Here is a 17485-nt window from a genome sequence, read left to right as displayed (position 1 = left end):
ATCCCTGAAGCCCCGTCCACATTGACTGGGGAACCCTGATCGCCCGTCCCCATTCACTGGGGGAACCCTGATCGCCCGTCCCCATTGGATCCCTGAAGCCCCGTCCACATTCACTGGGGAACCCTGATAGCCCGTCCCCATTGGATCCCTGAAGCCCCGTCCACATTGACTGGGGAACCCTGATCGCCCGTCCCCATTCACTGGGGGAACCCTGATCGCCCGTCCCCATTCACTGGGGGAACCCTGATCGCCCGGCCCTATTCACTGGGGGATCCCTGATCGCCCGGTCTCACCGTGTAACCCGTTCCCATTTTACTGGGAGTCAACTGTACCCACTCCACATTCACCGTGGATCACGCACTCCACTTTCACTTGGGGTTACTGACCGTCACCCTTCTTTCACTGGGGTTCTGTCAGACCCACACTCCCGTTTTACGGGGGTCACCCGACTGACACTCCCCATTCACTGGGTCTGACGCTGTTACCTATTCCCCATTCACTGGGTCAGACTCTGTTACCCACTCCCCATACACTGGGTCTGACTCTGTACCCACTCCCCATTCACTGGGTCTGACTCTGTACCCACTCCCCATTCACTGGGGTCACTCTGCAACCCACTCCCCATTCACTGGGTCTGACTTTGTACCCACTCTCCATTCACTGGGTTCACTCTGCAACCCACTCCCCATTCACTGGGTCTGACTTTGTACCCACTCTCCATTCACTGGGTTCACTCTGTAACCCACTCCCCATTCACTGGGTCTGACTCTGTAACCCACTAACATTCACTGTTTCTGACTCTGTAACCCACTCCCCATTCAATGGGTCTCACTCTGTAACTCATTGCCCATTCACTGGGGTCACTCTGTAACCCACTCCCCATTCACTGGTTCACTCTGTAACCCACTCCCCATTCACTGGGGTCACACTGTTACCCACTCCCCATTCACTGGGTCTGACTCTGTAACCCACTCCCCATTCACTGGGATCGCTCTGTAACCCAGTCCCCATTCACTGGAGTCACTCTGTAACCACTTCCCATTCACTGGGGTCACTCTGTAACCCACTCCCCATTCACTGGAGTCACTCTGTAACCCAGTCCCCATTCACTGGGGTCACTCTGTTACCCACTCCCCATTCACCGGGGTCACTCTGTAACCCACTCCCCATTCACTGGGTCTGACTCTGTAACCCACTCCCCATTCACTGGGATCACTCTGTAACCCACTCCCCATTCACTGGGATCACTCTGTAACCCAGTCCCCATTCACTGGAGTCACTCTGTAACCACTTCCCATTCACTGGGGTCACTCTGCAACCCACTCCCCATTCACTGGAGTCACTCTGTAACCACTTCCCATTCACTGGGGTCACTCTGCAACCCACTCCCCATTCACTGGAGTCACTCTGTAACCCACTCCCCATTCACTGGGTCTGACTCTGTAACCCACTCCCCATTCACTGGCTCTGACTCTGTAACTCACTCCCCATTCACTGGGTCTGACTCTGTAACCCACTCACCATTCACTGGGGTCACTCTGTAACCCAGTCCCCATTCACTGGGTCTGACTCTGTAACCCACTCCCCATTCACTGGGGTCACTCTGTAACCCACTCCCCATTCACTGGGTCACTCTGTAACCCACTCCCCATTCACCGGGGTCACTTTGTAACCCACTCCCCATTCACTGGGGTCACTCTGTAACCCAGTCCCCATTCACTGGGTCTGACTCTGTAACCCACTCCCCATTCACTGGGATCACTCTGTAACCCACTCCCCATTCACTGGGATCACTCTGTAACCCACTCCCCATTCGCCGGGGTCACTCTGTAACCCACTCCCCATTCACTGGGTCTGACTCTGTAACTCACTCCCCATTCACTGTGTCCTGACTCTGTAACCCACTCCCCAGTCACTGGGATTACTCTGTAACCCACTCCCCATTCACTGGGTCTGACTCTGTAACCCACTCCCCATTCACTGGGGTCACTCTGTAACCCACTCCCCATTCACCGGGGTCACTCTGTAACCCACTCCCCATTCACTGGGGTCGCTCTGTAACCCTCTCCCCATTCACTGGGGTCGCTCTGTAACCCTCTCCCCATTCACTGGGGTCACTCTGTAACCCACTCCCCATTCACCGGGGTCACTCTGTAACCCACTCCCCATTCACCGGGGTCACTCTGTAACCCACTCCCCATTCACTGGGGTCACTCTGTAACCCACTCCCCATTCACCGGGGTCACTCTGTAACCCACTCCCCATTCACCGGGGTCACTCTGTAACCCACTCCCCATTCACTGGAGTCACTCTGTAACCCAGTCCTCATTCACTGGGGTCACTCTGTTACCCACTCCCCATTCACTGGGTCTGACTCTGTAACCCACTCCCCATTCACTGGCTCTGACTCTGTAACTCACTCCCCATTCACTGGGTCTGACTCTGTAACCCACTCACCATTCACTGGGGTCACTCTGTAACCCAGTCCCCATTCACTGGGTCTGACTCTGTAACCCACTCCCCATTCACTGGGGTCACTCTGTAACCCACTCCCCATTCACTGGGTCACTCTGTAACCCACTCCCCATTCACCGGGGTCACTTTGTAACCCACTCCCCATTCACTGGGGTCACTCTGTAACCCAGTCCCCATTCACTGGGTCTGACTCTGTAACCCACTCCCCATTCACTGGGATCACTCTGTAACCCACTCCCCATTCACTGGGATCACTCTGTTACCCACTCCCCATTCGCCCGGGTCACTCTGTAACCCACTCCCCATTCACTGGGTCTGACTCTGTAACCCACTCCCCATTCACTGGGATCACTCTGTAACCCACTCCCCATTCACTGGGATCACTCTGTAACCCAGTCCCCATTCACTGGAGTCACTCTGTAACCACTTCCCATTCACTGGGGTCACTCTGCAACCCACTCCCCATTCACTGGAGTCACTCTGTAACCCAGTCCTCATTCACTGGGGTCACTCTGTTACCCACTCCCCATTCACTGGGTCTGACTCTGTAACCCACTCCCCATTCACTGGCTCTGACTCTGTAACTCACTCCCCATTCACTGGGTCTGACTCTGTAACCCACTCACCATTCACTGGGGTCACTCTGTAACCCAGTCCCCATTCACTGGGTCTGACTCTGTAACCCACTCCCCATTCACTGGGGTCACTCTGTAACCCACTCCCCATTCACTGGGTCACTCTGTAACCCACTCCCCATTCACCGGGGTCACTTTGTAACCCACTCCCCATTCACTGGGGTCACTCTGTAACCCAGTCCCCATTCACTGGGTCTGACTCTGTAACCCACTCCCCATTCACTGGGATCACTCTGTAACCCACTCCCCATTCACTGGGATCACTCTGTAACCCACTCCCCATTCGCCGGGGTCACTCTGTAACCCACTCCCCATTCACTGGGTCTGACTCTGTAACTCACTCCCCATTCACTGTGTCTGACTCTGTAACCCACTCCCCAGTCACTGGGATTACTCTGTAACCCACTCCCCATTCACTGGGTCTGACTCTGTAACCCACTCCCCATTCACTGGGGTCACTCTGTAACCCACTCCCCATTCACCGGGGTCACTCTGTAACCCACTCCCCATTCACTGGGGTCGCTCTGTAACCCTCTCCCCATTCACTGGGGTCGCTCTGTAACCCTCTCCCCATTCACTGGGGTCACTCTGTAACCCACTCCCCATTCACCGGGGTCACTCTGTAACCCACTCCCCATTCACCGGGGTCACTCTGTAACCCACTCCCCATTCACTGGGGTCACTCTGTAACCCACTCCCCATTCACCGGGGTCACTCTGTAACCCACTCCCCATTCACCGGGGTCACTCTGTAACCCACTCCCCATTCACTGGAGTCACTCTGTAACCCAGTCCTCATTCACTGGGGTCACTCTGTTACCCACTCCCCATTCACTGGTCTGACTCTGTAACCCACTCCCCATTCACTGGCTCTGACTCTGTAACTCACTCCCCATTCACTGGGTCTGACTCTGTAACCCACTCACCATTCACTGGGGTCACTCTGTAACCCAGTCCCCATTCACTGGGTCTGACTCTGTAACCCACTCCCCATTCACTGGGGTCACTCTGTAACCCACTCCCCATTCACTGGGTCACTCTGTAACCCACTCCCCATTCACCGGGGTCACTTTGTAACCCACTCCCCATTCACTGGGGTCACTCTGTAACCCAGTCCCCATTCACTGGGTCTGACTCTGTAACCCACTCCCCATTCACTGGGATCACTCTGTAACCCACTCCCCATTCACTGGGATCACTCTGTAACCCACTCCCCATTCGCCGGGGTCACTCTGTAACCCACTCCCCATTCACTGGGTCTGACTCTGTAACTCACTCCCCATTCACTGTGTCTGACTCTGTAACCCACTCCCCAGTCACTGGGATTACTCTGTAACCCACTCCCCATTCACTGGGTCTGACTCTGTAACCCACTCCCCATTCACTGGGGTCACTCTGTAACCCACTCCCCATTCACCGGGGTCACTCTGTAACCCACTCCCCATTCACTGGGGTCGCTCTGTAACCCTCTCCCCATTCACTGGGGTCGCTCTGTAACCCTCTCCCCATTCACTGGGGTCACTCTGTAACCCACTCCCCATTCACCGGGGTCACTCTGTAACCCACTCCCCATTCACCGGGGTCACTCTGTAACCCACTCCCCATTCACTGGGGTCACTCTGTAACCCACTCCCCATTCACCGGGGTCACTCTGTAACCCACTCCCCATTCACTGGGGTCACTCTGTAACCCACTCCCCATTCACCGGGGTCACTCTGTAACCCACTCCCCATTCACCGGGGTCACTCTGTAACCCACTCCCCATTCACTGGGGTCGCTCTGTAACCCTCTCCCCATTCACTGGGGTCACTCTGTAACCCACTCCCCATTCACCGGGGTCACTCTGTAACCCACTCCCCATTCACTGGGGTCACTCTGTAACTCACTCCCCATTCACTGGGTCTGACTCTGTAACCCACTCCCCATTCATTGGGTCTGACTCTGTAACCCACTCCCCATTCACTGGGATCACTCTGTAACCCACTCCCCATTCACTGGGTCTGTCTCTGTAACCCACTCCTCATTCACTGGGTCTGACTCTGTTACCCACTCCCCATTCACTGGGTGGTAGCCTGACCCCACTCCCCATCCACTGGGTGTCACCCTGACCCCACTCACTGGGTGTCACCCTAACCCCACTCCCCATTCACTGGGGTCAGTCTGTAACCCACACCCCATCCACTGGGTGTCACCCTGACCCCACTTCCCATCCACTGGGTGTCACCCTGACCCCACTTCCCATCCACTGGGTGTCACCCTGACCCCATTCTGTAAATTTTGCGGGGCATAGACAGAGTGGATAGTCAGAGGCTTTTCCCCAGGGTAGAGGGGTCAAATACTAGGGGGCATAGGTTTAAGGTGAGAGGGGCAAGGTTTAGAGGAGATGTATGAGGCAAGTTTTTTACGCAGAGGGTAGTGGGTGCCTGGAACTCGCTACCGGAGGAGGTAGTGGAAGCAGGGACGATAGTGACATTTAAGGGGCATCTTGATAAATACATGAATAGGATGGGAATAGAGGGATACGGACCCAGGAAGTGCAGAAGATTGTAGTTTAGTCGGGCAGCATGGTCGGCACGGGCTTGGAGGGCCGAAGGGCCTGTTCCTGTGCTGCACATTTCTTTCCTTGTTCTTTTGGGTGTCACCCTGACCCCACTCCCCATTTATTGGGATTACTTGCATATTCTGGAATGGGAATGATGTTGGTTTACTACAACAGGCAGCAGCAGGTTAGTAAAAGTCACCTTTTTCTTAGTGTCGATGGCACAGATGACGGAGAGTGCACTGATGGGCTGAGGTATCCAGGGTCGAGTTGTTGGAATCTGTTCCCTGTGTGTTTGCTGGAGCTAGATCCAGAAAAACAGAGTGGGAACAGGAATGGATGTGTTAGCAAACCAGGAAGCCAAGAAAAGCTCACATTGCCAGAAGATACTAATCACCTCTATCCCCTTCATTGTCATCCCTCTCAGAGTCATCCGCAGTACTGACTTCCCTACCCCACAGGCCCCGGCTGTCCCAGACTCTACCTCCCGCAGATCCCTTCTCCTGCAGGCCCAGTCTCCCGCAGGCCCCGTCTCCCACAGGCCCCGTCTCCCACACGCCCCGGTGCTCCATATCTCCCCAAAACCCCACACTCCATCTCCCCCAGACCACCCGCTCCCCCAGGCCCCATGCTCCCCAACCCCCCCCAAGCACCGTCTCCCCCAGGCCCGGTACTCCCCATCACCCCCAGGCCCCATCTCCCCAGGCCTGGTACTCCCCATCACACCCCAGGCCCCGTCTCCCCCAGACCCCCTGCTCCCCCAGGCCTGGTACTCCCCATCACCCCCCAGGCCCCCGTCTCCCCCATACCCCGTGCTCCCAGACCCCTAAATGCCATTTGGAGTTCTGGTATTGTCACTGGACTAGCAATCCAGAGGTGCAAGGAAATGCTCTGGGGGCTCGGGTCAAAGCCCACCAGAGTAGATACACATCTGGAATAGAAAGCGCAATAATCACTGTGTAAAAATCACTTGGTTCGCTAATGTTCCGATAGGGAAATGAATCTGCCGCCCTTACCACCTAATCCAGAATAACGTGATTGACTCTTAAATGTCATTCATCAAGGCAATTAGAAATGGGAAATAAATGTTGCCCACATCAAACAAAGTAAAAATAGCTCACCCAGATATTAATAATAATGTTATAACAATAATCTTTATTGTCACAAGTTGGCTTACATTAACACACAGCAATGAAGTTACTGTGAAAAGCCCCCAGTCGCCACATTCCGGCGCCTGTTCGGGTACACAGAGGGAGAATTCAGAATGGCCAATTCACCTAATAGAACGTCTTTTGGGACATGTGGGAGGAAACCGTAGCACCCGGAGGAAACCCACGCAGACACGGGAAGAACGTGCAGACTCCACACAGACAGTGACCCAAGCCGGGAATCGAACGTGGGACCCTGGCGCTGTGAAGCAACAGTGCTAACCGCCCCTCACAACTCCCAGACTCCCCCACACAATTCCCAGAGACCCTTACACAACTCCCAGACTCCCCCCCACACCCAGACTCCCCCCCTCACCCAGACTTCTCCTCCCAAACCCAGACTCCCCCCCACACCCAGACTCCCCCCCACAGCCAGACTTCCCCTCCCAAACCCAGACTCCACCCCCACACCCAGACTCCACCCCCACACCCAGACTCCACCCCCACACCCAGACTCCAGCCTCCCCACTCCAAGACTCCCCACCCCACTCCCAGACTCCCACCCCCCAACTCCCAGACTCCCCACCCCCCACTCCCAGATTCCCCTACCACTCCCAGACTCCCCGCCCCCCACTCCCAGACTCCCCCCCCACTCCCAGGACTCTTCCCCTCCCACCTCCAGACTTTTCCCCTCCCACTCCCAGACTTCCCCTCCCACTCCCAGACTTCCCCTCCCACTCCCAGACTTCCCCTCCCACTCCCAGACTCCCCCCTACTCCCACTCCCAGACTCCCCCCCCCACTCCCAGACTCCCCCCCCACTCCCAGACTCCCCCTCATTCCCAGACTCCTCACATGTCCCAGACTTCCCCCCCACTCCCAGACTCCCCCCCACTATTCCCAGACTCCCCCCTACTACTCCAAGACTCCCCCCCTACTCCCACTCCCACACTCCCCCCCCCACTCCCAGACTCTCCCCCCACTCCCAGACTCCCCCCCCCCCACTCCCAGACTCCTCACAACTCCCAGACTTCCCCCCCACTCCCAGACTCCCCCCCACTACTCCCAGACTCCCCCGCTACCACTCCCAGACTCCCCCCCTACTACTCCCAGACTCCCCCCCCACCTCCCAGACTCTCCCCCCCCACTCCCAGACTCCCCCCCCACTCCCAGACTCCCTCCCCCACTCCCAGACTCCCCCCCCACTCCGAGACTCCCCTCACCACTCCCAGACTCCCCTCTCCACTCCCAGACTCCCCTACCCACTCCCAGACTCCCCCCCCACTCCCAGACTCCCCCCCCACTCCCAGTCCCCCCCACTCCCAGTCTCCCCACCCACTCCCAGACTTCCCCCCCACACCCAGACTTCCCCCCACACCCAGACTCCCCCCCACACCCAGACCCCCACCCCACTTCCAGACTCCCCACCCCCAGACCCTCCACCCCCCACTCCCAGACTCCACCCCCACTCCCAGACACCCCACCCCCCCACACCCAGACTTCCGCTCCCACTCCCAGACTTCCCCTCCCACTCCCAGACGCCCCCCCCACTCCCAGACTCCCCCCTCATTGCCAGACTCCTCACAACTCCCAGACTTCCCCTCCCACTCCCAGACTCCCCCCCCACTCCCAGACTCCCCCTCCAACTCCCAGATTGCCCCTCCCACTCCCAGACTCCCCCCCACTCCCAGACTCCCCCCCACTCCCAGACTCCCCCCCACTCCCAGACACCCCCCCCCACACTCCCACTCCCAGACTCCCCACCACTCACACTCCCAGACTCCCCCCCACTCCCAGACTCCCCCCCACTCCAGACTCCCCCCCACTCCCAGACACCCCCCTACTCCCACTCCCAGACTCCCCCCCCCACACTCCCACTCCCAGACTCCCCACCACTCACACTCCCAGACTCCCCCCCACTCCCAGACTCCCCCGCACTCCCAGACTCCCCCCCACTCCCAGACACCCCCCCACTCCCAGACACCCCCCTACTCCCACTCCCAGACTCCCCCCCCACACTCCCACTCCCAGACTCCCCACCACTCACACTCCCAGACTCCCCCCCACTCACAGACTCCCACCCTGACTCCCCCCCCACTCCCAGACTCCCCCCCACTCCCAGACTCTTCCCCTCCCACTCCCAGACCTCCCCTCCCACTCCCAGACACCCTCCCCCTACTCCCACTCCCAGACTCCCCCCCACACTCCCACTCCCAGACTCCCCACCACTGCCACTCACAGACATCCCCCCACTACCAGACTCCCCCCCACTCCCAGACTCCCCCCCCACTCCCAGACTCCCCCCCCCCACTCCCAGACTCCCCCCCACTCCCAGACTCCCCCCACTCCCAGACTCCCCCTCATTCCCAGACTCCTCACAACTCCCAGACTTCCCCATCCCACTCCCAGACTCCCCCCCACTCCCAGACTCCCCCCCCCACTCCAAGACTCCCCCCCCCACTCCCAGACTCCCACCCCCACTCCCAGACCCCCCACCCCCCACTCCCAGACTCCCCTCCCACTCCCAGACGTCCCCTCCCACTCCCAGCCTCCACCTCCCAGCCTCCACCTCCCACTCCCAGACTTCCACCCCCCCCCCACTCCCAGGCTCCTCCCTCATTGCCAGACTCCTCACAACTCCCAGACTTCCCCTCCCACTCCCAGGCTTCCCCTCCCTCTCCCAGACCCCCCCCCTCCCAGACTCCCCCCCCCACTCCCAGACTCCCCTCCCACTCCCAGACTCCCACCCCCCCACTCCCAGACTCCCCCCTCATTCCAGACTCCTCACAACTCCCAGACTTCCCATCCCACTCCCAGGCTTCCCCTCCCACTCCCAGACTCCACCCCCACTCCCAGACACCCCACCCCCCCCGACACCCAGACTTCCCCTCCCACTCCCAGACGTCCCGTCTCACTCCCAGTCTCCCCCTCACAACTCCCAGACTTCCCCTCCCACTCCCAGGCTTCCCCTCCCACTCCCAGACTCCCCCCCCACTCCCAGACACCCCACCCCCCCACACCCAGACTTCTCCTCCCACTCCCAGACTTCCCGTCCCACTCCCAGTCTCCCCCTCACAACTCCCAGACTTCCCCTCCCACTCCCAGGCTTCCCCTCCCACTCCCAGACTCCCCCCCCCCACTCCCAGACTCCCCCTCCAACTCCCAGATTGCCCCTCCCACTCCCAGACTCCCCCCCCACTCCCAGACTCTTCCCCTCCCACTCCCAGACTTCCCCTCCCACTCACTGACACCCCCCTACTCCCACTCCCAGACTCCCCCCCCACACTCCCACTCCCAGACTCCCCACCACTCCCACTCCCAGACTCCCCCCCACTCACAGACTGCCACCCAGACTCCCTCCCCACTCCCAGACTCCCTCCCCCACTCCCAGACCCTTCCCCTCCCACTCCCAGACTTCCCCTCCCACTCCCAGACACCCCCCCTACTCCCACTCCCAGACTCCCCCCACACACTCCCAGTCTCCCCACCACTCCAACTCCCAGACTCCCCCCCCCACTCACAGACATCCCCCCACTACCAGACTCCCCCCCCACACCCAGACTCCCCCCCCACTCCCAGACTCCCCCCCCCACTCCCAGACTCCCCCCCCCACTCCCAGACTCCCCCCCCCCACTCCCAGACTCCCCCTCATTCCCAGACTCCTCACAACTCCCAGACTTCCCTGTCCCACTCCCAGACTACCCCCCACTCCCAGACTCCCCCCCCACTCCCAGACTCCCCCCCACTCCCAGACTCCAACCCCCACTCCCAGACCCCCACCCCCCACTCCCAGACTTCCCCTCCCACTTCCAGACTCCCCTCCCACTCCCAGACGTCCCCTCCCACTCCCAGCCTCCCCCTCCCACTCCCAGACTTCCCAGCCCCCCACTCCCAGACTCCCCCCTCATTGCCAGACTCCTGACAACTCCCAGACTTCCCCTCCCACTCCCAGGCTTCCCCTCCCTCTCCCAGACTCCACCCCCCCTCCCAGACTCCCCCCCCCACTCCCAGACTCCCCTCCCACTCCCAGACTCCCCCCCCCCCCCACTCCCAGACTCCCCCCTCATTCCCAGACTCCCCACAACTCCCAGACTTCCCATCCCACTCCCAGGCTTCCCCTCCCACTCCCAGACTCCCCCCCCCCGCCCCACTCCCAGACTCCCCCTCCCCACTCCCAGACTCCCCCCCCCCAGTGCCAGACTCACCCCCCACTCCCAGACTCCCACCTCCACTCCCAGATTCCCCCCCCCACTCCCAGACACCCCCCCCACTCCCAGACACCCCCCCCACTCCAGACTCCCCTCCCACTCCCAGACTCCCCCCCCACTCCCAGACTCCCCCCCCACTCCCAGACTCCCCCCCACTCCCAGACTCCCCCCCACTCCCAGACTTCCCCTCCCACTCCCAGACTCCCCCCCTACTCCCACTCCCAGACTCTTCCCCCCACAATCCCACTCCCAGACTCCCCCCCACTCCCACTCCCAGACTCCCCCCCACTCACAGACGTCCCCCCACTACCAGACTCCCACTCATTCCCAGACTCCTCACAACTCCCAGACTTCCCCCCCCCCCCACTCCCAGACTCCCCCTCCCCACTCCCAGACTCCCCTCAACTCCCAGACTCCCCCCAACTCGCAGACTCCCCTCCCACTCCCAGACTTCCCCTCCCACTCCCAGCCTCCCCCTCCCACTCCCAGACTTCCCCCCCCCCCCACTCCCAAACTCCCCCCTCATTCCCAGACTCCTCACAACTCCCAGACTTCCCCTCCCACTCCCAGGCTTCCCCTCCCACTTCCAGACTCCCCCCCACTCCCAGACTCCCCTCCCACTCCCAGACTCCCCCCCCCCCCCACTCCCAGACTCCCCCCTCATTCCCAGACTCCTCACAACTCCCAGACTTCCCATCCCACTCCCAGGCTTCCCCTCCCACTCCCAGACTCCCCCCCCCACTCCCAGACTCCCCCTCCCCACTCCCAGACTCCCTCCCCCACTCGCAAACTCCCCCCTCACTACCAGACTCTTCCCCTCCCACTCCCAGACTTCCCCTCCCACTCCTAGACTCCCCCCCTACTCCCACTCCCAGACTCTCCCCCCCCACACTCCCACTCCCAGACTCCCCCCCACTCCCACTCCCAGACTCCCCCCCACTCACAGACATCCCCCCACTACCAGACTCCCCCCACTCCCAGACTCCCCCCCACTCCCAGATTCCCCCCCACTCCCAGACTCCCCCCCCCACTCCCAGACTCCCACTCATTCCCAGACTCCTCACAACTCCCAGACTTCCCCCCCACTCCCAGACTCCCTCCCCCCCACTCCCAGACTCCCCTCAACTCCAGACTCCCCCCAACTCCCAGACTCCCCTCCCATCCCAGACTTCCCCTCCCACTCCCAGCCTCCCCCTCCCACTCCCAGACATTACCCCCCCACTCCCAAACTCCCCCCTCATTCCCAGACTCCTCACAACTCCCAGACTTCCCCTCCCACTCCCAGGCTTCCCCTCCCACTTCAAGACTCCCCCCTCCCCACTCCCAGACTCCCCTCCCACTCCCAGACCTCCCCCCCCCACTCCCAGACTCCCCCCTCATTCCCAGACTCCTCACAACTCCCAGACTTCCCATCCCACTCCCAGACTCCCCCTCCCCACTCCCCGACTCCCCCCCCACTCCCAGACTCCCCTCCCACTCCCAGACTCCCCCTCCCACTCCCAGACTCCCCCCCCCACTCCCAGACTCCCCCCCCCACTCCCAGACTCCCCCCACTCCCAGACTTCCCCCACTCCCAGACTCCCCCCTACTCCGACACCCCCCCACTCCCAGACATCCCCCCACTCCCAAACTACCCCCCACCCCCAGACTACCCCCACTCCCAGACTCCCCCCAACCCAGACTCCCCCCAACCCAGACTCTCCCCCCACTCCCAGACTCCCCCCCCCTCTTACCCAGATTCCCCCCTCACACCCAGAACACCCCCACTCCCAGACTCCTCCCCCACAACTCACAGACTTCCCCTCCCACTCCCAGACTCCCCCCCCCTTCCCCCCGCCCCCACTCCCAGACTCGTCCCACATTCCCACACTCCTCACAACTCACAGACTTCCCCTCCCACTCCCAGACTCCCCCCCCCCCCTTCCCCCCGCCCCCACTCCCAGACTCGTCCCACATTCCCACACTCCTCACAACTATCAGACTTCCCCTCCCACTCCCAGATTCTCCCACAACTCTCAGACTCCTCCCCCTGCTGCCAGACTTCCCCACTCCCCTTTATCCAACCGGGTTATCACACGTGGCTTTCAGTATTTTGTATTTTACTGATGAAATTCATCTCCTGTCTATCCTCTTCCCCTCCCTTCCTCCTATCTCAGCGGAATGGTATAGCATATTGCTAAATCCCATGGTCACTCAGTCTGCTGTGCTCCAGCTTCATCTAACCCCCCTTCCCCTCCACCCCATCATCTAACCCCCCTTCCCCTCCACCCCCCACCCCATCATCTAACCCACCTTCCCCTCCACCCCCCACCCCATCATCTAACCCCCCTTCCCTTCCACCCCCCACACCATCATCTAACCCCCCTTCCCCTCCACCCCCCCACCCCATCATCTAACCCCCCTTCCCCTCCACCCCCCACCCCATCATCTAACCCCCCTTCCCCTCCACCCCATCATCTAACCCCCTTCCCCTCCACCCCATCATCTAACCCCCCTTCCCCTCCACCCCCCACCCCATCATCTAACCCACCTTCCCCTCCACCCCCCACCCCATCATCTAACCCCCCTTCCCTTCCACCCCCCACACCATCATCTAACCCCCCTTCCCCTCCACCCCCCACCCCATCATCTAACCCCCCTTCCCCTCCACCCCCCACCCCATCATCTAACCCCGCTTCCCCTCCACCACTCCACCCCATCATCTAACCCCCCTTCCCCTCCACCCCCCACCCCATCATCTGACCCCCTTCCCCTCCGCCCCATCATCTAACCCCCCTTCCCCTCCACCCCCCACCCCATCATCTAACCCCCTTCCCCTCCGCCCCATCATCTAACCCCCCTTCCCCTCCACCCCCCACCCCATCATCTAACCCCCCTTCCCCTCCACCCCCCACCCCATCATCTAACCCCCTTCCCCTCCACCCCTCTGCCCCATCATCTAACCCCCCTTCCCCTCCACCCCGCCGCCCCATCATCTAACCCCCCTTCCCTTCCACCCCCCCACCCCATCATCTAACCCCCTTTCCGCTCCACCCCCCACCCCATCATCTAACCCCCTTTCCGCTCCACCCCCCCACCCCATCATCTAACCCCCTTCCCCTCCACCCCCCCACCCCATCATCTAAGCCCTTTCCACTCCACCACCCAACCCATCATCTAACCCCCTTCCCCTCCACCCCCCCACCCCATCATCTAAGCCCCTTCCCCTCCACCCCCCACCCCATTATCAAACCCCCTTCCCTTCCATCCCCCCCACCCCATCATCTAACCCCCCTTCCCCTCCCCCCCCACCCCATCATCTAACCCCCCTTCCCCTCCACCCCATCTTAATAATAATAATAATCTTGATTGTCACAAGTAGGCTTACATTAACACTGCAATGAAGTTACCATGAAAAGCCCCTCATCGCCACATTCCGGTACACAGGGAGAATTCAGAATGTCCAAATTACCTACCAGCACGTATTTCGGACTTGTGGGAGGAAACCGGAGCACCTGGAGGGAACCCACTGATGCGCAATCAATTACACTCAAGACGAAGTGATTCATAACTGAAGGCTTTAACCTACTAGAACCTTTTCCCCGCAGCTTCGATACAGAAAGTGAAGGCTGCTGGGACGGCACCATCTCTTATACCCCGCCTTCAGGGCGGAGCTACGCAATACAGCCAATGGTAGACTCCTGGGTCTAACCAATGGTCATCAGCCTCTCAGGTACCGCAATACCTGGTACTAACACATTCACCCCCTGTTAAAAAAAGAACCCGGCGGGGTGGTGGCCAGCGTTAATAATCGCCTTTAGCATGGATATGACCAGGTATGGAGGTGCCGTGATGTCGAGGTTGTGTAAAAAGTGTTCATAGTGGAGCAATCAGTCGATCGGATGGCCTGGTCATCCTTCTGGAGCGTCTGGGCTTCGGCGGTGATTCTGACGGGGGTCCCGGCGGTTGTGACTCCGGGAGCGTGGTGTCGTCCTCCCTGGCAGGTTCGTCACCCCTAGGCGGCGCAGTAGGGGCAAAAGATTGACAGGGAGGTGGGGCGCCTGTAGGGGGCGTCGGTGGGTGGTCGGGCCTGGGCAGGAGCGGCGGGAGTACTGACCCTCCAGTGAGGTGCTGTGGGGGGGGAGTGGGGGTGGGGGTAATGGCTCGGGTGCGCGTGGGGTTCCGGCGGGCGCCAGGTCCCGAAGGGAGACTGTGTCTTGCCGGCCGTCAGGGAACGCCACGTAAGTGTACTGGGGGTTAGCGTGCAGCAGGTGGACCCTCTCGACCAACGGGTCCGACTTGTGCGCCCGCACGTGCTTCCGAAGCGGGATGGGTCCGGATGTCGCTAGGCAGGTTGGGAGCGAGGTCCCGGAGCAGGACTTCCTGGGGAAAACAAGGAGACGTTCATGAGGCTTCTGATTTGTGGTTGTACAGAGCAGCGACCTGATGGAGTGAAGGGCCATCGGGAGGACCTCTTACCAGCGGGAGACCGGGAGATTCCTGGACCGTAGGGCCAGTAGAACGGTCTTCCAGACCATTCCATTCTCCCTCTCTACCTGCCCGTTTCTCCGGAGGTTGTAACTGGTCGTCCTGCTCGAGGCGATGCCCTTGCTGAGCAGGAATTGACGCAGTTCGTCGCTCATAAAGGTGGACCCCCTATCACTGTGAATGTATGCGGGGAAACCGAACAGTGTAAAGGTACCCTGGAGGGCCTTGATGACGGTGGTTGCGGTCATGTCTGGGCAGGGGATGGCGAATGGGAACCGGGAGTACTCGTCAATCACGTTCAGGAAGTACGTGTTGCAGTCGGTGGGGGGGGGGGGGGGGGGGCCTTTGAAGTCCATGCTGAGGCGTTCAAAGGGACGGAAAGCCTTCAGGTGTGCCCTCTCTGGCCGGTAGAAGTACCGGTTTGCACTCCGCGCAGATTTGGCAGTCCCTGGTGACTGTCCTGACCTTCTCGATTGAGTAGGGCAGGTGCGGGTCTTGACGAAATGGAAAAAACGAGTGACCCCCGGGTGGCAGTGGTCCTCGTGGAGGGCTCAGAGGCGGTCCACTTGTGCGGTGGCCCAAGTGCTGCGGGACAGGGCATCAGGAGGCTCGTTCAGCTTCCCCGGACGGTACAAGATCTCGTAGTTGAAGGTGGAGAGTTCTATCCTCCACCTCTTGTCGTTTTTAATCTTGCCCCGCTGTGCATTATCGAACATGAAGGCAACCGACCGTTGGTCCGTGAGGAGAGTGAATTTCCTGCCGGCCAGGTAATGCCTCCAATGTCTCACAGCTTCGACTATGGCCTGGGCCTCCTTTTCGACCAAGGAGTGGCGAATTTCGGAAGCACGGAGGGTACGGGAGAAGAAAGCCACGGGCCTCCCCGCTTGATTGAGGGTGGCGGCCAGAGCTACGTCGGACGCATCGCTCTCGACCTGGAAGGGGAGGGACTTGTCGATGGCGTGCATCGTGGCCTTTGCAATGTCTGCTTTGATGCGGCTGAAGGCCTGGCGGGCCTCCGTCGACAGGGGGAAGGTTGTGGACTGGATCAGGGGTCGGGCTTTGTCTGCGTAATTGGGGACCCACTGTGCATAATAGCTGAAGAACCCGAGGCATCGCTTCAGGGCCTTGGGGCAGTGAGGGAGGGGGAACTCCATAAGGGGGCGCATGCACTCAGGGTCGGGGCCTATGACTCCACTTCGCACTACGTAGCCTAGAATGGCTAGACGGTTGGTGCTAAACACGCATTTATCCTTATTGTATGTCAGGTTAAGGATTTTCGCGGTCTGGAGAAATTTTCGGAGGTTGGTGACGTGGTCCTGCTGGTCATGGCCGCAGATGGTGACTTTATCCAGATACGGGAACGTTGCGCGTAAGCCGTACCGGTCAACCATTCGGTCCATCTCTCGCTGGAAGACCGAGACCCCATTAGTGACACCAAAGGGAACTCTTAAAAATTGACAGAGCCGCCCATCTGCTTCGAAGGCAGTGTACTTGCGGTCACTAGTGCGGAGGGGTAGCTGGTGGTAGGCGGACTTGAGGTCCACCGTGGAGAAGACCTTGTATTATGCGATCCTGTTTACCAGGTCGGCTATACGGGGGAGAGGGTACGCATCCAGCTGCGTAAACCTGTTGATGGTCTGACTGTAGTCGATGACCATCCTATTCTTCTCCCCGGTCTTTAACACCACTACTTGAGCTCTCCAGGGACTGTTGCTCGCTTCGATGACCCCTTTCCCCAGCATCCTTTGGACCTCAGACCTGATGAAGGTCCGGTCCTGGGCGCTGTACCGTCTGCTCCTGGTGGCGACGGGTTTGCAATCCGGGGTGAGGTTCGCAAACAGGGAAGGCGGGTCGACCTTAAGGGTCGCGAGGCCGCAGACAGTAAGGGGAGGTATAGGGCCGCTGAATTTAAAAGTCAGGCTTTGCAAATGGCATTGGAAGTCCAGCCCCAGGAGGGTAGCCGCGCAGAGGTGCGGCAGGACGTACAGGCAGAAATTGTTCTACCTTGGACAGCG

At 60.3% G+C, this 17485-nt stretch overlaps 1 protein-coding gene across 1 annotated transcript in view; it reads right to left on the bottom strand.

The window, feature by feature from the left end:
- Positions 1–17485, bottom strand: part of agbl2 (AGBL carboxypeptidase 2) — a 310115-nt gene that overhangs the window by 105361 nt on the left and 187269 nt on the right. Inside the window, exon 14 of the mRNA XM_072518765.1 lies at positions 5851–5952. Within this exon, the coding sequence (XP_072374866.1) occupies positions 5851–5952 (102 nt within the window). The remainder of the gene's footprint in view (positions 1–5850; positions 5953–17485) is intronic.

The sequence above is a fragment of the Scyliorhinus torazame genome, chromosome 10, assembly GCF_047496885.1.
Source record: "Scyliorhinus torazame isolate Kashiwa2021f chromosome 10, sScyTor2.1, whole genome shotgun sequence".
Classification (NCBI taxonomy): domain Eukaryota; kingdom Metazoa; phylum Chordata; class Chondrichthyes; order Carcharhiniformes; family Scyliorhinidae; genus Scyliorhinus; species Scyliorhinus torazame.
The sequence above is the reverse complement of the archived record's forward strand: the minus strand, read 5'-3'. Positions and strand labels throughout refer to the sequence as shown.